This window comes from Scardinius erythrophthalmus (genome assembly GCF_964197995.2).
Source record: "Scardinius erythrophthalmus genome assembly, chromosome: 6".
NCBI lineage: Eukaryota > Metazoa > Chordata > Actinopteri > Cypriniformes > Leuciscidae > Scardinius > Scardinius erythrophthalmus.
This window is the reverse complement of record NC_138226.1, coordinates 16,732,515-16,754,679: the sequence shown is the minus strand read 5'-3', so window position 1 is coordinate 16,754,679 and position 22,165 is coordinate 16,732,515. Positions and strand designations below refer to the sequence as shown.

Genomic DNA, 22,165 nt, shown 5'->3' with positions numbered 1-22,165 from the left:
CCCATGCAGCACATTTCCCTGTTAAAGTTATAAGGGAAATGGGCACATTAGAACAGTAAGATGGTGTGACTTAAATCACATTATGAGAAAACCAGTATCATAGCAACGGTGCACATCACAATTTAGTTTTATGCTGAAAAAATAAAAAATAAAAACATTAAATAACAAATTGTAATCTGGTAATGCTTAATTTTGGATAATCTAATATATTAAAGGGAGTTCACCCAAAACATGACATTTTTTTTACTTCAGGGCTCAACGCTAAGGATTTTTTCTACTGGCCCGATCGCCCGGGCCCCACAACTAAAAAAAAAAAGAGTAAAAGAAAATGGCCCTATAAAACAAGCCTAGTATTGTTCTCGTTATTTGACACCAAAAGCTACTAGATTAACTCATTTAAACAGTAGCCTAAGTAAAACAATGGGAACAAATAATCAAATTACGAGCAAAGGCACAAATAAATACAACAGAACAAACATATAAATTAAATAAACAGTGCTTTTCAGGTTTTTTATGTAGGTTTAAACAGGATATTTTCAGGTGGAGAAATTGTAATCTAATGTAACTATATAACTATGGATCAACCTTTATTAAAATTAATCTGAAGAGCAGTTAAAGATGCATAAATAATGTTTTGAAATGTTAAACATAAAACGTTAAATACTGTTATTTCAAATTATTTAAAAAATGAAAAGATACTTTAAATTTGTGAATTAAATCCGCCAAGAGGTGGCAGCAAGTCACTGTTAATGAGTGAGCCATTGAGATTCAACTGATTCATTCAAACGGCTGATTCATTCGTTAAGGAAGCTTTTAAGGCTGAGTCCCAATTCGCCTACTTATACTACGACCTAAAAGTATGTACTTTTTTTGTGATGAAAAAGTACATACTTTTGAGTGTGTAGCAAAAGAGTATGCACGTTCTGGGACATACTTCGATGACATCATGCAACGTACACGAGAACGTGGTTGCCTAGTTACGCACACCGCGACTGTTAACAAAACATTTTACATTTCATTCATTCTTATATATCCAATATAATTTTATTTAATATTCCCATCTTTTTTTCCACAATACATTTACAATGTGTTTTACCAAATTGAGGAGTGAAGCAGGTCGTCGTCGTAGATCAACCAAATGCAGGTCGTTTGTGAGGCGGCTGGTTCTGACGTTCATGTGCAAATGTGTGTAACGAAAGCTACTTATTTTCTGAGTTAAAATATTTAAAGTTTATAGTGTAACTATTGTTTAACGTATTTTATACTTAATCTTATACTTATGTATAATACTTAAAAATACCCCGATGAAAATGAACCATGCTTTAACTATAGTAAAAGTGTAGTAACCATGTTTCTTTGGTTGGACTGATAAAAGTTAACATTTGTACAGCCACAGTATTACTACAAATAAGTCAGACACAAACATCAAAAGAAATACATAAAAAAAGACACTTGCATGACACTGTACAAGCCTTTTTATTTATTGTTTTGTAGCCTGCAATGAGGCGCTCGGTATCTTCATCGGACCCTACAAGATAAACACGGTACTTTTTTGGCACAACATAAACCCATTAATATTACGAGACAATAAAATATAACTTTAATTAGGGTTAAACATTTGAATTTTTACACTTAAAAACTGAGGGCGCATCTCCGTTGCTGCATCCGACTGCCAGGTTTACATCACCACCATCACCGCAAAGCTCCTCCCTCCCGCACGCAATGGGTTGTGGGCAATATTAGCCGTTAGAGTGTGCATTGATCTGCACTTCGAATTCTAACCGGAAATAATAGACCCTCCGGGTATCTTTGGAATACTCATTTCGACATACTACAATTTGGGACGTACTAATTCTAGTTTCGCATACTATTTAGGACGGATAGTATGCGAATTGGGACTCAGCATAAGTGTCTTAATGAGTGAGTCATTGAATCATTGATTCAGCAGATTCGTTCGAAAAGCTGATTCATTCAGTAAAAATGCACACTTGTGTGTTGCTCAGAGACGCAAAACTGTGCTGTGGACTTTCTTTGGAACTATTTTCGTTGGCAGAATAGAGCGAAACGGGCGATTTGATGTCTAAAATGTAAGTCACTTAATATTAACTTGTTTATTAAACTGTAAGTTACTCTGTATAAAATCAGTCACATTTGTAATCATGCTGATATTTGGAGAAAAACGGCGCTCTTCGTGTAATATTGGTTAACTATATTAAATTATATAAAAATACAAGACATACAGAGGCATTTTTGCCCCCTTATCTTCAATCTGGGGGCATTCTAAATGCATTTTAATTGATTAAATCACGCCGCAAAAGCATACACTCTATGTGCACGCGCTCTAGTCTAATCTACCAGACTAAAGCCTGTTTTATACCTCTGCGTTGGACCTACGCCGAAGCCCCTTAGCTGTAGGCAACGCATTGGTTTCCATTTATACTTCTGCTGTCGTTGTCTGCGTTGACGCGTTGTTACATTTTTGGAGAGGTGCACGTCAGGGTACGCGCGCTACACACAGCCTACGACGTAGCTACGGCGTGAGTTCGACACAGAAGTATAAATAGGCCTTAACGTTACTTCATGTAGTGTGTGCGTGCACTCAATAGGTGTGTTTTTGTTTGGTTTTTGTAATGAGAGGGACATACTCGATAAAGTCAGATTGTTAAATCAACAAAAACAATATCATTGACGATATATAGTCACCACCCCTACAGCACTGGCCCGATCGGGCAAGTGACAGTTCTGTCAACTAGTCACGAGCGTCGTTCAGTCCTTAACGCCGCCTTCACACTGGCAGTTGAAATTAGCTCCATAACGCAATACGCCCCCAGCGGACGTCGTACTACACCGTTGAAAAGCGTCGGGAGTAGAACAAAAATGGCGGAGAGATTAGAACGGTTGATTTTGTCAGTGTCAGGATGTACAATTCTGTATGATCTCTCTGATGAGTTTTATAGAGACATTAATCGGAAGGCTGCTGCGTGGAGGAAAGTTGCCCAGGACGTCGACATGTCAGGTCGGCTAAATAGTGGTATATAGGGCTTTTAATTGTATTAACTGCCCTAATAACGTTAGAAAATCATGAAAAAAAAAAAAAATGACATGACAACTTATCGTTATAAAATCATTATTTATTTTATTAAAAGTTAAGAATTCAGGTTTGTTTATCAGTAGCAGCTACCACAGCAACGCTAACTTCCGCTGGAATTGTCGGATAGGAACCGTCCGTAGCCTTTTGCAAGAGTTAAATTTTTTGAACGCATCCGGATGACCAACTGACACGATTTCTTTCGCACCGCACTCGTTCGGACCCGGTTCGGACCCATTCGCATGCGGTCTGCGAATCTCCATAGGAAATGAATGACTTCCGGTCGTTTCGAAGCCGTATCGGAGCTGATTTCAACTGCGGCCTGAAGGCGGCGTTATCGTTGAGCCCTGTTATGTAAATGTACTCACAATCAAGTTGTTTAAGTAATGACAAAATTGACACCCATTTTTGGGTGAACTATCCCTTAAACACATTTAGATTTGTTGTAAAGGGATAATAGATGTAATTTTAAAAATATGTAAATTAATTAGCAGAAATAAGTTAACGCAACCCCTTAGTTTTGACCCATCTACTGGGTTGACAAGTAAAATAAATTCAGAAATAAAAGTACTTTTAACACGCAGTAGTCAAAATGGATTTACAACAGATTTATTTCTTTTAGTAAAGGCAGAGATGTGGCTTTCGGACAGCAAATAAATTACCACACAACCTTGGTATTTGTCAAAAAACGGTCGGTAATTCAGCTGGGGATTTTTATGTGGGTGGTGGGGGTAAACTATTACCTCTGAATAAAGCTTATGACCGGTTTCAGTGGTTTATAAGGTGAAGTGAATTACAACGTCGATTTTGGCTTGTTTCTTCTTCACAAAGCCAACAAATGACTTCAGAAGAGTTGTAATACAGCTCACGAGTCTTATAGACCACTTTTATGGTACTTTATTTAAGCTTGTGACCTTCATTGTAACTGCATGGAAAATAGAGCTAGCACAACCTTTAGAATAATCCTTTTGTGTTCCATGGAAGAAAGTCAGTCATATGAGTTTGAAACAACATGGGGGTGAGAAAATGATGAAAACTCATTTTTAATTTTAGGGTGAACTATTCCTTTAAAATAATTTGTTTTTGAGAATATGAGAGTCTTTAATGAGCCTGTCAAGACTGTAACTATCATAACATGCTTTAAACGCAGCTTGAGGACATGCAGAGATTGAGAGGACGAGAGAAAAGAGAGAAGGCGAGAAAGAGAGACAGGATGAGTCACCATACAAATTGCTTGCTGTCTGGTAGAACAATTACACAGCTAATCTAAGCAATGAGCAATGTAGTGTCACCACGACTCGAACCCACAACCATGACAAACACCCTCAATATGAAGATGCTATCGTCTCCATGTCTAAAAGTAAAAAGACAGAGAGGAGAATTCACTAAGATTGAATTGCGGCCACTGATAGCACCATTTATTTGCGAACACTGTCTGCATTGTTTGAGCGCCCAATTCACTAACGTCCACAAATTCGGTGCTGAATTTAGATATAAAGGAGGTCTTCGCACTAAAAAGAATCAAAATAGTTAAACCTGATTGTGATAGTTAGTGAATAAGCAGCTATTTTTTGCATTAAAATACTGGATGCAAAAAAGGCGCAACTGTTTAGTGAATCCGTCCCTGAGAGAGGAGAACACAGAGAGAGATGAAAAGAGAGAGATAGAGTGGAAATGTGGGTTGGCTTAGAAGCAAGGGATGAGTGTGATGGAAGGATAGCGTGATGCAGAAGAGGAGAGGAATAAAAACACTCAAGCCAGCACGGTGGGGAGACTGGTTACACTCAGCAGGGGGGAAGCTACAACCCAGAAAAAACTACAAGAATCCATCCGCTTTTAAATTCCTTCATGCTCTGTGTGTGTGTTATTGTTCTCTTTCACACACACTCACACACATCCGTAGAGTAGCTTCTGTGTGTGAGATGAGTTCACGGAGTTTGAGACTGATATATTGACAGACTGCGAGTAGGAGAGGTGTGATAGCGCAGGATCCCTCTGAGGTTCACAACTCCTTTTCGCCAACACACACACACACACACACACACACACACACACACACACACACACGGCCACAAACACACGTAAGCACATTCAAACTCTCGCAAAACGCTCGCATGCACGTATGTAGCCTCAAAAGGTAACTGGCCATGCTTAAAAATGTATAAATGTCTATTCATTAGAGTAGATGCACGTTTCCAAGTTGGAAGTCTGAATTCGAGTGCCGCTCTATTGCACTTTTCCAGGCACATTCTGGACATTCTGATTTTACGAATTGAATGGGACACAGCATCACTAGAGGCACCTGTGTGAAACTGATGGGAACTGACTCTAAGCTCCATTAAAATGATCTTGCAATCAGCTGATTGAAAGTAATAGCAAAAATAGATGCAATGCCTCATGCAATAACATTCATAAATCGTTGTGTCATAATATGGCTTTAAGTGTCGAAATAGTTTTGAGGGCCACTGTACACTCACACACGCACTTAAATTGTATACTTTTTTTAGATAATTGGAATGAGGCAATATTAATATTAATATGAATGATTATCATTATAATTAAATGAATAAATTATTACTATTATTAAATAAAAAAAGATAATAAATTATTTGATAATATTATTGATATACACTACGGTTCAAAATAAAAAAAAATTACTATACTTATAAAATATTCTATTCTATTTCATAAAAATGCTGTTCTTTTGAACTTTCTATTTTGTTATTTCTAAATGTTGTTTGGCTATTAACGGTCATCTTCTTTTTGGATCATCAGTCAACATATTCTCTGTAAACACCGAAGGTTTCATAATGATCGCACAGGGAGGTGCAGCTTTAATTTAACCGAGATAAGTGGTAAGAGATAATAAGTCCCTAAAACAGTCTCATTCATAGATCGTCATTTTAAGTCTATTTTGATGTTAACCTGACAGAAAGGGATGTCGTCCGAATGGGCGAATAATTCACTTTGTAATTAGTCGGTCCATTTTCTCCAGTTTGACCCATTCATGCAGATATGTGGAGCACTACTAGCCTATACAATAAATATTATTTCAGTCAATATTAAGAAATAATTCATTTGTGGCATTTTTTTTTCTTTGCCTCCTCAGAAAAAAACGCCTCTGATTCTGATCTAGGACCCAGACAGTTATTTTTAATCTCTCTCTGTCATAGTTCATATTGCATAACTATTTGTGCAGTGCAGGGTAAATAATTCACATGCCCCTCTGACTGCTGAAACACAATTTTTCCATTACATATAAACCCAAAACAAGGGAACAGCTAATCAAAAACACGCAACTTAAACGGTCTGGGAACCTTTTCTAGAACACAGATGTAACCCACACCTAACAGCCTTAGCTGCGCTTTAAACTACAAGATAAACCTTGTGTGAACTTTAGCCTGCAAAAGTGTCCTAGCATTAGCCAGAGAGCACGGTTCGCTGGCGAAACTAGGGCAGATTTGATGCATGGGAGAACACGAGAACGTATTCATTGCGATCACTGCAGCACACTGCACTGGATACGATTCACTTTTGTAGAGCGTTCAAAATATCTGACTCTGTTTTCAGTGATGACAGAGATTTTCATGCTATGCATTATTCCTGTTCAGATGTCCTTGAGAAATAAACTGAGATAAAAGGAAGCTCTGAGGGAAAGAACTACTGGAGTGGAATGTAAAAAAGGTGGAATGTGTGTTACTGCCGTGTGTGTGTGCAGGATCGTAAGCTAATTGGGTGAAAGAATTCTACGGTTTTACGTATAAGGACATAATAAAAATGTAAAAAATCATCTGGTGGTTAGCAGGTCTTAAAATGAGCTAAATACAACCTCAGATGAACAACAACACATGACACTGTGGACCTGCAACCTAAATTAAAAATAAATAAAATAAAATATGTTCCTATTAGGATGAAATAAAGTGGATTCATACTTAGAAATACTAGCTATGGCCCTGTGTGTAAATAACATAACATAACAAAAAAAAAAAAACATTAACAGTCTCTGAAATTCCCCAACATGCAGAAAAATGAGAGTGTGTGTGTGCATTATTGGGTGACTAAGAGAGAGTTAAGTTGTCGCACTCTCACTTAGCGGCATCTGTAATTATTCCTTAATTAAATATGATTACATAACTCTCTACTGATTACGGGCACATGTGCGCACACACGCACACACACACACACACACACACACACACACACACACACACACACACACACACACACACACACACACACACACACACACACACACACACACACACACACACACACACACACACACACACACACACACACACCGACACTTACACAAAAACACACACACTCACTTATCTTGTCCTGATTAGACTTGACAGATGCAAGGTGTTGGGAGCATGTGTAAAGAACGTGCTATCACAGCCCCACTGCACTAGGGATTTCAAGACAACGGGGCTCCAATCAACATGGAGATCAATGGATAAACAAACAAACACTCTCTTACCCGTGTATCATTTTGTAACCATTTAATACCTACTCTGCCACTCAGCAACGCTTCCTACAGTACCCACAAACCCTTCCGTCATATATGGGCGACTGGATCGAATCTGAGCGACTGTCCTCGCCTGACCGTTGGTAAAGGTGGGAGAGGTAAAGAAAGGTTGGCATTGTCCCTGGAACACTCTCTCGCAAGTCCCTCCTGGGCACACACGCTTACACTGCTCCAAACCTGCCGTTGGCATGGACACCACGCAAGTGTCCATGGAAACCACATTGTCTGTACTAAAATAGCAATAGGAAATGCAAGCTACTTTTGGAAACTGTTTTCCAGCAAGCGCAACAACACACAGCTCTGCATCCGGAAGCTGGACGCCTCTTCTAAAATTCCTTGGCAGAATAAAAATATAAAAATTGACAAATTAGAGATAACTAGGGGTTTTATTTTTTCTCTGGAAAAAAAAAAAAAAATCTGAGAAGCAGGTAACTTGTGTAAAAGCCTCAATTTGATCTCCATTTTAATCACATTGCTCTCTAGGGCAAATAATCAAAATATTAAAGATTTGTGATTTCTTTTCTAGAAGAAATGACTGATAGTTTCAAGGGCATTCCTGTTCTTTTAAAAGTATTCATTTATTGAGACATGATACCAACTTTAATATGTAAAAACAGCATTTTATATGACCTGTGGTTACTAAGGCATGCTCAAAGCAAAAGCCCAAAGTAAAATACAGTAATAATGAATAACCAGAATTATGAATAATTCATTTTCAGGGTAGTTATGATCAACTGAAAGGTGCTAGAAAATAAAATGGGCTGGAGAAAATTAAATGGGATGGAAAGTTAATGTCTGACACTGAAAAAAAAATATTTTATAAAATAAAATATTTATCATATATATTGTAAGGGAAATCACACACACACACACACACACACACACACACACACACACACACACACACACACACACACACACACACACACACACACACACACACACATATATATTGTATATATATATATATATATATATATACTGTATATTTGTATAAATAAGTTCCCTCACAAACTGCTGGTTTCAGAGACATTTTCCCCCACACGATTTGATAGCCTTATATAATGAAGTGATATAAAAAATAAATATGATTTGTCCCATTAAGTGTTCCTTACTGCAAAAAAATCTGACGCTTGTATTCATTACTGAGCACTTCAACCATTTCTAATGATTTTATATTCTCTGCTGCCATTTATCTAATATAAAAACACTTTTCTTTTTGCTTTTTTTGTCTGTCTTTGTAACATTATCTTGTTTTCTCCAACTACAGGCAAAGCATGATGAATCACTGGGTGAGAAAGAGGGCAGCAGACCAGCCAGGTCAATGTGCAGGACATCAGACTCTACAAGAGCATGACGCTCCTGTGTCCTGCAGATATATCATAGGACAACGGTAGTGTACTGAAAGGAAACTTATTCACTGTTAAAAACCAGCCTGAATTATTTCTCTCTCCTACTACTATAATAATCAGTTTCTATGATACAGCTCACACAGGAAGTCATTTTTTCTCTGTTTGTGTGTGCAACGTGCATGATTAACTGTTTAAACACATTTTTTGGCTTTCTGCCTCGAGTGAGGATGTACAATAGCACTGATTCACATCATTGGGCGTGTATTTTTGTAGGTCAGTTTCACGCTTCAGATTTTCAGAAATCCACGCGCACAAAAAGGCACAAAAAGACCCACCGCTCCAATCGTTGTTGTCGAAAACCATGTCCGCAGTAATAGACTGTCTGTAAGTACTCAAAAACAAGAAAATGATTCTGTGTTCTTCCGCTAACTTCCTCCCTCGGGCACACAGGCAGCTCCACCAGATAACCCGCTGCAGAGATGTACCATCGAGGCAAGTTTCTGTAGCAATTATAGAGACGTACTGCTATAACCAGCTCAAAACAAATTGAGCTATAGTGCTTTGATTCTGCTGTAACTGTTATACGACTCCTAACATCAAAACTCTGTCTCCGTGATGAGGGTTAAATCAAGCTACGGACTAAATTTTACCGTAATGGTGGTTTTTCCGTTGAGAATCATTTGCTGTCCTGGACTATAAGTTCCATCCAGGAAATCGTCCCTGAGAGTCTAATGCCATCCTAAAATAGGCTTTAAATGAGCACGGGAAAAGCAGCGCAAAGTGTTTTAATAGGTTTCAACTGAATGAGGGTTTAGGAAGGAAGAGAGAATAACATCTGACCTCTTTTCACCTGTATGTGCCGTTTTATTGACCTGCTATAGTGGCAGAAAGGACAGAATCCACAAGGGGCCAATAAAAATCTGTTTAATCGCAGACAGAGATGTTTAAACGTAAAAATATAGGTGAAAATGACCTTTCCACTGCCGGCTTAGTGTTGTGTCTGTATAAATGTCATTCTATATCTCTCTATCTCTATTATTGTGAGTGTAGAGTGCTACATCAAATGTGTGTAGTGGGAAGAGCACATGCTCACGACACATATGAGCAGTTGTGCTCATGGGAAAGCAGGTCTGGCCTTGTGTCAAAACTCAATCTTCATTCTTCCTCATTACCTCTCTTGGCTATCCTAAAGGCTAAAAGCCTATGAAAAAAAAACATGGCTGTGTTTTCATTAACCACTTCATCACTGTATTTTATATTAAAAGACCCTGGTTACTGTATACACATTATTTAAAGCTGCAGTGTATAATTTCAGTGGCACTAAATGCTCTTTTACATGCCTGGTGCAAGTCTGCACAAAATACTTTTAGCCTATTTTATCTATACACTGTAATGAATGTCGGTAATTTTTACAGAAAAACACTGTAAAGATATCTTACCATTAACAGTGAAATTGTAATTGGTTTAACATCACGTTATAAGCAATTTTACCGTAAAATAGTCAAATGCATGATTTTTGCAAGTAAAAACTATGAATTGCCATATAATTTACAGTGAAAAACAGTAAAAGGACAGTTTCAGATGTTCAACAGTACAGTTTATGCCAATAATGTGCATTAGGTTGTTTTGTGTAACACTTTGTTATTTAGTTAATTATTGAATTATTTTAGTGTCATGTGTGTGTATATGTGTAATGTTTTGTATGGTTGTCCATATTTTATGGACAAGCCATTTACGATGAACCCTGATTCCTCATGTGGCTTTCTAATGTACAACCTGTATCATTATGGTGGTTATCAGTAAATATTGCAGTACAAAGCAGATTCTAATGTATTAATACAGTTATAAGTTGTAAAATATACAGGCACCTATAGGCCATCCTGTAATACCTGAAACATTTTCACTGTTACACTGTATATTATATGGTGAATTTCTTGCAATCACAGCTGCTGTTTTTTACTGTAAATTTAATAGAATATGTTTTAAAGTGTAGATCATAAAATGCGGGACGAGGTACAATTAATTACAATAATTAGTGTTTGTTTTTTTATTGACTTTTTTGTTGTAAAGTGAATAACTACACTAATGAACACTAACAAAAGAAAAACCTTTTTGTCACTATCTTACACTGTCCTGTTATTTTCTGTATTCGGTCTGTGTTGCAAAAATACATCAACAATACATTCAATTACAGAAAATGTCTTTTAAAAATAAATTAAAAAAACAAAAATGAAAGAAATGGTTCAAGCACTCTCATTCTAAACTGAAAGATTTTTTTTTTTTATCCGTGAAACATAAAAGGATATAAATGAGGGATGATGACTGACTATCAAGCTCAAAAAAGCAGTCCATATGACTCACATACAATATTCTGAGTCTTCTGAAATCATATGATAGCTTTGCGTGAAGAATAGACTGAAAACTTGTATTGACTGAAAACTTGTGCATTAATGATACATACACCAAAGTCATTGTTAACAAAAGCATGACAGTGAGTGTGCCTGAAACCAAACAAAAAAAGAATAAACCACACGCTCCAAAAAACTCCCGACCCCTCTCAACAAGACTATTACAGCAAGTGCTCTCACACACTGAAGAGACGTCACGCGGTACTACCTGTCACGCTCAAATAGGTCGTCCTCCGCACCAGGAAGCCTCCGAAAACCAGCTCACAGGTGTAGTTGCCGATGTCATCCTCCCTCACTTCCTGTATGGAGAGCAAGTCTGCGTTCTGTAGCACGCTACTCCTCCACTGCTGCACATTACACTCCTGCACACCCGCAGGCAAAGAGAAATAGAGAAAAACTATAAAGAAACAAAGAGACTGCACCATATTGCATGTGTATACACATTTGTATATTTTCATAATGAAAAAACTCATAGGGGAATTCAATAAGAATAACTGTGCTTGCCGACAGCATGCAAATCAAGTAATGGCACAAACACGCCCCACAAAAATCAGTGCTAAACACAATTTCTTGATCTTGCGGGTCGCAACGCAGCGATCCAGACACCCGAGTTGGCTCTTTAAAATGCAGAAAGTGCACTCGACTGTATTTTATAACGCTCTTATGCTAATTTGATCATCATTTGATGAATTACTGCTACCATGATCGATAGAAAATGTACACAAACACTCTCTTTTAAATAATTTTCTGTTTATGGCTTTGAATGTGCGGCAAAAGCACATTGTTAATTGCCCTAGGCAAATAGCGCTAACTTTTGTGAATAAGATAAAGTATAATAACCCTAATTTACATAAAAAGGAGGTGTGTTTGCACTGAAAAGAATGACAATGGCTTAATTTAAATTCTCAGGGGACAGGTGCCATGATGCTGGATTGCAGGTGGTTTGTTATCGAGATGCTGTTTGTGCACTGAATGGCGCAACCGTTTAGTGAATTCACCACAGAGTATCTCACACCGTACCTTGTACCACGTTATCTGCGGTTTTTCCCCAGGCTGAACGTAATCCTGGATATCAGGACAGGAGATGTCTTTACTCTTTCCCAGTTCTCCTTTCTCAGTGTAGCGCAGTTTTGAGTTATAACATCCTGCTGTGTCATTATCGGCAACCAATAGAGTCATAGACACCTTCATACAAAACGTGGAATTCCTGTAACACACACACACGCACACACAGACAGAGTATAAAAACTGTGCTTTCTGCAATCAGATTAACACATACTCACCCAGAGACATTAAATGTGTTATCTCACAGATCCTATACACTAACAAATTAAATCAGGTTTTATTCTAGGTTTTATAGATGTAATTTGACCACGATGGAACACAAATAATTAGCGTTTTACTGACAGAATATGAGAAGCAAATGAATAGAAAATGTTTTCTCAAAGGTTTTAAAGGGTCATTTCATAAATTTTTTATCACTTTACATTTTCCCCGAGGTCCACTTATAATGTTCGTTAATGTTTTTCACCAGAAAAACACGTCAAAATTAATGTTCCACCCTCTCTTTGACCATTAGAATTAAACTAGATGTGTGTTTTTTTTTTGCTGAAGACTTCTATCAAAGATGTGAAAGTATGGAATGAGACAAAATTGAGTTATAAAAATTACAGTATGTTTTCATAGTACAATGAGCATTTATTTAATAATTTAAAAAAAGATTTCTCATTATATGACCCTGCATTTTGTTTGCATTAAATTCAAAGTCAAACTAAATTACACAGCTCCAAACGCATATTCAGATGCACACACACCTATACACACACTCTGTAACTCAGAAGCATTGCATGTCAACACACACTTCTCTACATTGATGTGTGTCTCCATTAAAAGTGCATTAGTGTTTGTTTTGTCCAAGGGCTTTGAGTTTAATAGCTGCTGATAAGATTTGTTGAAATTTGACCTTTTCAGTGTAATGACCTCAAACCTCCTACCGGGTTACCATGGTTACAGTGTGCTTGGGGCGGCAACCTGCAATGCACTTGTCTTTCGTAAAATGCATAAACAAATTATCTCAAAAAAATACCTATAAGCTCTCTTTCTGCCCTATTAGCCGTATAGCAAAGACTATTTTTACACGCTCTTTATTTTCAGACACTCACATATGTCAACAGAGTCTTGTTTTATCACCCTATAAACCTAAAAAGAATACTAAAATATCTGCTCTCTCCTGTCGGTGTGTTGATGAAAACTATTGTTTATGGTTTAATCAGCTCAAAGACAGTCTCAGAGGAAAGAAACACAACAACAACAACTCTATTTCCTGTTGTTAACTGGGTTCTTAATAAAAAAGCCTACACAGGCAGCCTCCTTCTTAGGCAGCATCCTAACTGGACTGGAATCTCATAAGTGACAACTAGTGGCAATTAATTGGTTTCTAGGGGATCAATGTTTGGCTAGTTAATTTAGGCTGTTATTCATTGCTGGTAAATGCTGTAATCTCAAAAATATGCTGACAAAAACAGTTTTTTCTCCATTGTCACTCATTCTAAAGTAGCTGTGCATACTGACTAAATCATACTGACTAACATAAATCATCAAAATTTCATTACCTATGTGAAAAGGCAGTAAGAAGAAATTCTAAGATTCAAACATTAAAGCTAACATACAAGGGCGTTTACACCAAGGGCGATAACTATAACAATGACTATAACTATAACGTTTGAATACTTGTTCTGATACTGTGAAAATAGGGAAGTCCACACCCTAACGAGGAAAAATATTGTTGGAATCACTTTCAGAAAGATATTTCTAGCTGATTAAAACAGCCAAACACGATTCATCCGACTTTTTAAAGAGGCAGACGTCATAACTGCAGCGAGCACTTGATAAACAGAGCATTAATGTCTGTTGCTGTGGACACTAATATAGTTACCATTATAGTTATATTTATAGTTATCGCTCTTGCTGTGAACGGGTATACAAATACAAAAAAAAAAAAAAACGTATTTCAAATTAGATTGGATTTTTTTTTACCATACCTTTAAGTATTGAATGCAATGTATATTTATTTTAAAGGACAGTTCACTTAAAAATGTATATTCTGTCATCCTTTACACAACCTCATGTTGCTCTAAGGGCATGTTTACACGACAATGACATACTAAAAACGGATTTTTTTTCCTATGCATTTTCACATATTTTCACACGGATCCACGTAAACTACTAAAAACGCTGTATTATGCATGCCAGGCCAGTCAAGTCACCTTTATTCATATAGCGCTTTTAACAATACAAATTAACAGTGATAACAGGAAAATAATGTACAGCAGATCTAGAAGAAAATAGTATCATAGTCCAGCTTAAGTAAGTTCAGTGATGGTTCATTTTTTTTTTGTTATAAAGTATTAATTTTGTTGTATTAATTTAGTTTTTCTATACAGCCGCTCTGGAGAATACATTGATGTCATCATCCAGCTCAGTTCAGTTTTTATATAATGGTGTCAATGCAGGCAGATCAATAATTTTGTTGAATATTAAGTGTCCCCTAAGCAACTAAGCAAGCCAAAAGCCAAAGGCGACAGTGGCAAGGAACCAAAACTCCATCAGGTGACAGAATGGAGAAAAAAAAACCTTGGGAGAAACCAGGCTCAGTGGGAGTGCCAGTTCTCCTCTGGTCAACGAACGAACCGTGTATGATTCTGATTCAGGCCGCATTACAGGTCAGAAGTCAGATTGGATCGATTCGGAACATTCAGAATATTTATCCAGTTCCATCTGGCTGAAAATCAGAGTCATCACGCCGCTATAGCCGGCATTGTCAGTAGTTGGCGATGTCACTTTGTTAGGAAACACTACTCACCTATAGACTGAACACGAAATACGCATGTGCATGACATCTCTGCTTTCCCAAATTCACATTTTTGTTGTTTACACGGAGACGATAACAGAATCGTTTTTAAAAATTTATTTGAATCCCATTTTCTAAGTTTGTGTTTTCAGGCCGCCAAAATGCCATTGCCAAGTAAAAGTTTTCAGTTTTTAGTTGAAAACAATCAATGTAAATGTAAACGGCCCCTTAATCTGTATGATGTTTAGTTCTTCTTTTTCTCTCTTTCTGTTTTTCTTTTTTTTCTGTACACTCACACATATACAATGAGAGTGACATTTTGTGATGCAAAAGTGAATATGATGAGTATATTATTTGCTTTGACCTCAAGTCAGTTGGAACCTGAGCAAATGAGGACCCTGGAGAGTTGCCTGACTGTTTAATATGTGTGACAGTGGCCTGCGGCATTATAGGAGAGTGCCGGAGTGTCAGTGTTTGATTGATGGATGACAGAACGTCTCACTGTCCTCTGCCGTCGCTCACTTATTTCACTTCCAGTTTTACTGTCCCTGAGAAGATTCAAATACAGACACACAACCCTAACACACACACACACACACACACACACACACACACACACACACACACACACACACACACACACACACACAATACACGCATACAGTAATACACACAAGCTAATTTTCTCAGCATGACGCTTTTCTTGAAGGCTTTGAGAGACAATCAAAAAACATCAAAGGAGGAAGTTAAGCATATTCCCAGAACCGGCTAATGTCCGAAAGGCAGAGTGTGTGCCTGTGTCTCCCTGTGGATTTGCATATTTAAGCATATGAGTGTTCACGCATTCACATGTGCACACGTTTCACTCTCTCACCTTAGAACGCAGGAGTACAGACCGGCGTCCTGCAGCTCAGCAGGCCGAAACCAGATGGCGTCTTCCTCTTTGCTCATGCGTACCCCGTCAAAGGAGATGGGCTCCTCAAAATCGCCATGTCCCAACCCAGAACTCCGGTACCACATCAGACTAAGTCCAATGCTCTGTGCCTGGGTGTAGTTGGCTCTGATGTAACCATAAAACAGAGCACACTTTATCCGCACCGGCTCTCCGTGTAACACCCGGTACTTCAGATAGTCCACGGACCAATCAGTGCAGCCGTCCACTGCAGAAAGACAGGAGGACAGAAATATAAGTCTCTGCACCTTTAGAATTTTGCAAAGTTTCATTAAAGTGCCCCTTGTATGGTTTTTCGAATATTCTCTTTCATGCAGTGTGTAATATAGCTGTTTGTGAATGTAAACGTTCTGCAAAGTTGTAAAGTGGAAAGTGCAATCTTTATGAGTAATTTTTCGTCCGAATCCTACTGTTTTACGGTTCTGCGTCACTAGAAGATACATTTGCGTAATGCAAATGCCTATGTTGTACGTTGTCTGCCCGCGAACAACTTAAAGGATTAGTAGGATTAGTAAAATGAAAATTAGTCCATGATTTACTCACCCTCAAGCCATGCTAGGTGTATATGACTTTCTTCTTTCAGACGAATACAATCGGAGTTATATTATAAAATATCCTGACTCTTCCAAGTTTTATAATGGCACTGGCAGTGGATTGCAACCAACAGATTGAAGCTCAAAAACGTGCATCCGTCTGTCATAAACGAACTCCAAACGGCTCCTGTGGGTTAATAAAGGCCTTCTGAAGCAAAACAATGAGTTTGTGTAAGAAAACTATTCATATTTAACACGTTACAAAGTAAAATAACTAGCTTCCGGCCATACGCAGTCTACTTGCCCCTAATGCGCAACTTACGAAATTTATGATGGCAGAAGTAGTGTAGTGCGTCATGGCGTAGCGAAAATATCAGCAGTAGGCCTATGTCGCATTACTCGCATAAGTTGCGTTTTACACTTAAGTGGAATCCTTATGTTCGTTTGGCCGGAAGCTAGTTATTTTACTTTATAAAGTTTTAAATATTATTATTTTTCTTACACAAATTCATCGTTTTGATTCAGAAGGCCGTTATTAACCCACAGGAGCCGTTTGGAGTTCTTATATAATGGATGGATGCACGTTTTTGAACTTCAATCTGTCAGTTGCAATCCACTGCCATTATAAAACTTGGAAGAGCCAGGATATTTTTTAATATAACTCCGATTGTATTCGTCTGAAAGAAGAAGTCATATACAGTACACCTAGGATGACTTGAGGGTGAGTAAATCATGGGCTAATTTTCATTTGAAAGTGAACTACTCCTTTAACCAGCCCACAACACGTTGTTTTACTGACGAATGCTTCTCAAATCTCGAAGTTCAACGTGGGATTCACAAAATGCTTGCCCTTGAGAGATGGGTCAGTACCCAGTATATTTGGACCAACTTGCTCCTCAGAATCACAACCTGTAAGTATGAATAATTATTGACGTAAATATTTTCTACCAGGTGTTCAAAATACCTCTTTTGTGCTTTATATTTTGTAAGTTTCCGGCTAATCGGCTTACTCGCGTTATTACTGTACTGAAATACTTCTGCTAATCAGCTGTGGGCCACTATTACCCAAAACTGTGTCTATTAATGCAGATTGTCTGTCGTTCTTACTACTTTGAGAAAAGATAAAGGATGAAGCAAGATTTATTTTTACAAATGTTTATGTTACATCAGTCATTCACGTTAGTGTTGGGCGATCATATGCACTTTAATTGATACAGTTAATAGTTCCCGCATGTGCACCGCAATAAATTAGAAATATACACATCGGTTTGTTGATGGACATACCCTTGTTAATGCTGATGGTGAGGAATTACAGTTGAAACATCTCATAATGTACCTCAAACTGAGTACCGTATCACACTGAGAAACGTCCAGCTCGAGTCGTCCTTGCGATGGAGGCTCGGGTTGAATAACTAGTTCTTCTAATGTTTCATCATCGGACTCATGCTCAGATTGATATGGTAAAATTTACGTCATTGTTACTGTCTTTACAGTTTAATCGCTGAGCTGTAGGAAGCCCCTGGACAGAGCTGACGTTCAGTTATGGTAATGAGCGTGTAGATTGATTCTCATCAGAAAGTCATGAAAGTCAGGCGCTGTACGCAGGAGACCAATCACAACAGACTGGGCCACCTGGCCAATCAGAGCAGAGTAAGCTCTCTGAAAGAAGGGATGTAGAGAGACTGATTCATCCGATGAGTCGTTTGAGAATAATTGAACAATGTGTTGATGGGCAATGTATATTATGAGAAAATGAAAGTGTTTTTTTTTTTACTTTTGATGCATGTAAGCCTGTTGTAGGAGACTTCCAAAACAAAATTAGAAATCTTTAAAATAGCATAATAGGGGCACTTTAAACACCATTTGATGTCACGGGCCATCCAGCAAAACATAAGACATGCAATGTAAGTAAAACATGACAGAATTGTCTTTATCAGGTGCAATATCTCTTTAAGTTACATTATATTTCATTGAGCTAAATTATTTAATCCATAAACACACAAAGGATCCTGTAGGCTGAAAACAAACAAACAAACAAACAAAAAAACATAAAATTTTGCAGATAAAGCTTTAGATACAAACACACACACATATGCCACTGTGATAAAAGTCGAATCTTTCAGCTATTGAAATGCAGATTTTTCGACAGAAAATCTTGTAATTAACGAGATGTTAAGTCAATATGAATCAGAGTTCATTTTAAAGCTTGGATGCTATAGAGAAGTTAACTCGTGCAAGTAATTATACTCTAACTAATTATGTTTCATTGTTGTAATTAACTGCTGTGTTTTATAATGTTTGCATATGCAAGTGTGTGTGCTGGAGGATCGCTGTGCGCATGTGTGTGTGTGCGCACACAGGAGATGGCATGAGCTTGTAATAAAAGCAGTTAATTGCTTTTTTTAAACTCTGGAGATGAAGAAAATAGAGCTATTAAAATCTGATAGGACAGTCAAATAATCTACTGTAGCGTTAATATCCAAGTTCTAAACGGCCCCCCATTTTAAATAATGTGATTTTGCAAAGTGCCCCTAACAAGACCAACATTTTTATTTATGTGCATTACATCATTTGAGATGGCACTGGTGGCACTGAACAGTGATGATTGATCTGCCTCTGTCTGATTTTCTTTCCAAGTAAAAAAAAAAAAAAAAAAGCCCAAATTGTGACAAATACTACTGCTATAGCAATTCAAAAGCAATACACGTTATATATTGGGTGTACGAGTATTAAATCTTTCAAGCCCTATATTGATGTCAAGATTAATTAATAATTGAACAGTAAAAACACGCAGGAAAATCACTAAACCGTAAAAGGTTTTCTATTTCCATTTCTATTTGACCGGATCCTAAGTTTTTTTTTACATTTATTTTTATGTTAAAATTAGCCAAATACTAGTGTGATGTATACATACAATTGTGCAAATATGCTTCACAATTCAAAGGATTTAGCATTAGGAGAGGATAAATGAGTCTTGAAAATAATCTCTCAATGAAAAAAATCTGAATTCTCTTAAAATGGGCTATATTTTCTTTATGCATAATACAACATCTTTTTTTTTTTTACTTTTGACTATGGGGTGAAATTTGTCCAGGATATTTTTTTTTAGTGTTCATGAAAATCAGCAAACAAAAGGCAAATATCACAGGCTCTTCATAAACACACACACACACACACAAATGTTCTTTTACTTGTTTTGAGAGCATTAAAAACACAAAGGCGTATTATAGAGCCTTACACCCCCAAAATGATTATATTTTTCAAGAAAAGAAAAGCACTTGTCATTGAGCAAAGTCCTCTGTGTTCCTGCTTGACTGCATTGCCCTTGACCAAATTCACAAATGGCTAAATCCGTCTCTGTAATAACTTCCCAATTGTGTTCAAATTAAGTGAAACCCATTACAGAACATTTCCTCCCGATGCGGAGGACAGAACTTCCACTCATTATTTCGTGTTCCGTCTATGCTGAAAGGTATGAAAATAAACAGCATAAACTGTGCGGAAATGCTTAGTGACACACTGCTCATGTACAAAACACACCCCTCAAGACGTTTTCCTTCATGCCGAACTTGGATGCTCGTCACTTATGAAAATGCTGAGGCAATAGATGGCAGTTTGCTGAATCTTTTAAATGAATAAAATAGTGAATAAAATTATTTGATGACATGTGCATTCTGCCAAATCAATTACATTTATAATGACAATTACATCACCCTTCTCTCCCACAACACTCTCCTTCTTCCTCCATCTCTCACTGTTTTGTCTTACATCTGTCTTGCATCAGTATGCTGTAACTGTACTGTCTGATATGACTCTACTAAACACAGTTAACCTCTTCAGGTGTCATCATACCCTGCTCTCCATTAATCCCTTTTCTCCAGTTCAGCCACTCTCCATGGTGCTGAAGTCTAGCTGTTTCATTTTATTTTCATGTTCTACTGATATCAACTTTACTTTTTTATGTTTGGGGTCACGGAGCCTTGAATTATGTTTGTGTAAAATAATAATAGCAATTTTGATGTTTACAACTTATTTTACTTGTCTAAAATTGAAATCTGAAATTGTTTAAATCAGTTCATCTGATCTTAAAGGGAAAGTTCACTCAAAATTCTGTCATTACTTACCCTCATGTTGTTCTAAATCTGAATGAATTTCTTTCTTCTGCTGAATACAAAGAAAGATATTTTGAAGAACATGGGCCTGTTTAGTTACTGACATTATTCAAAATATCTTCTTTTGTGTTCAGCAGAAGAAAGAAATTCATACAGGTTTGGAACAACATGAGGGTGAGTAAATGATGACAGAATTGGTTCCCTTTAAACTATCCCTTTAATCAAATCCCAACAGAAAGATATCACTGAAGCTTTATCTTTCTGTGTCTTACCACAAAGTAGACATGTACTTTTTTTTTCTTTTTTAAGAAAAGTGCATGCCTATCCATTTTAGTAACATTGTTTCAATTTGGGGCCAATTTGTCCTCTGTAGAAACAACTACCAGTGAATTGATACAGTGTGTACAGTACACCAATCAGAGAATCTAATCATGCAATTTGATAATTAAAAATAATACATAATTTATTCCTATTTTATATATCTCTAACATCCCAAACACAAGCAAAATACTGTACACTAAACAACAGTTCTGTCAGGACCACTTTCTTTAAAGATGATAGACAATTAGCATACAGTTAGGATTTGCGGTATGGTTTTGTTCTAAGAACTCCAAGCCCATCCATGCAGCCTAGCATGGATAAAAGCTGGGAGAGCAGCAGTAACCCACCCTTAGGGTAAACAAAACAGAACCAACATAAATGTATTGCAGATATAATTAATGTTTAATGATTTAATGTACAACATGATTCAAGAAAAATTAGTCTGATTCGAAGAGAAATATCAGAAGACTAAGTCCTGACTGGATGAGAGGATCCATATATGATTTGATTGATTTTTGATATGATAAAAATCAATCAATGATTGATTTTTGAAAATAAGATATGATAAGATATAAGATATGATAAGATATGAGATATGATTTTTGAAAATAAATTATTAATTTTATTCAGCAAGGAATCCTTAAATGAATCAATTAATGAATTAAATTAATCAGTGACATTAAAGTCATTGATAATGTTACATAAGATTTCTATTTCAAATAAATGTTCTTTGGAACTTTCATTCCTCAAATAATTCAGAAAAAATGTATACAGTCTAGGATAAGTATGATTTTTTTAAAGAAATTATTAATTCTATTCAGCAAGGAATGTATCACCTTTTCACAAAAAAATGGGTAACGCTTAGTATACAGTAATAAAGTACTTACAAATCATTAAACTATTAGTTTATACTTAATTCATAGTATGTCTCTACATTGTTAATATATTTATAGGCTAAATACAAATAGTGAGTTATTCATTCATTGTCACTGTAGTTAACACAATTATTATTGTTAAT

General features: G+C 36.9%; 1 protein-coding gene across 1 annotated transcript in view; it reads right to left on the bottom strand.

Annotated features, from left to right (window-relative positions):
• il1rapl1a (interleukin 1 receptor accessory protein-like 1a) overlaps positions 1-22,165 on the bottom strand; it is a gene marked incomplete at its 5' end in the record, with an annotated part of 73,284 nt that overhangs the window by 24,996 nt on the left and 26,123 nt on the right. Inside the window, 3 exons of the mRNA XM_081367877.1 lie at positions 11,588-11,741; positions 12,400-12,586; positions 16,104-16,389. Of these exons, the coding sequence (XP_081224003.1) occupies positions 11,588-11,741; positions 12,400-12,586; positions 16,104-16,389 (627 nt within the window). The remainder of the gene's footprint in view (positions 1-11,587; positions 11,742-12,399; positions 12,587-16,103; positions 16,390-22,165) is intronic.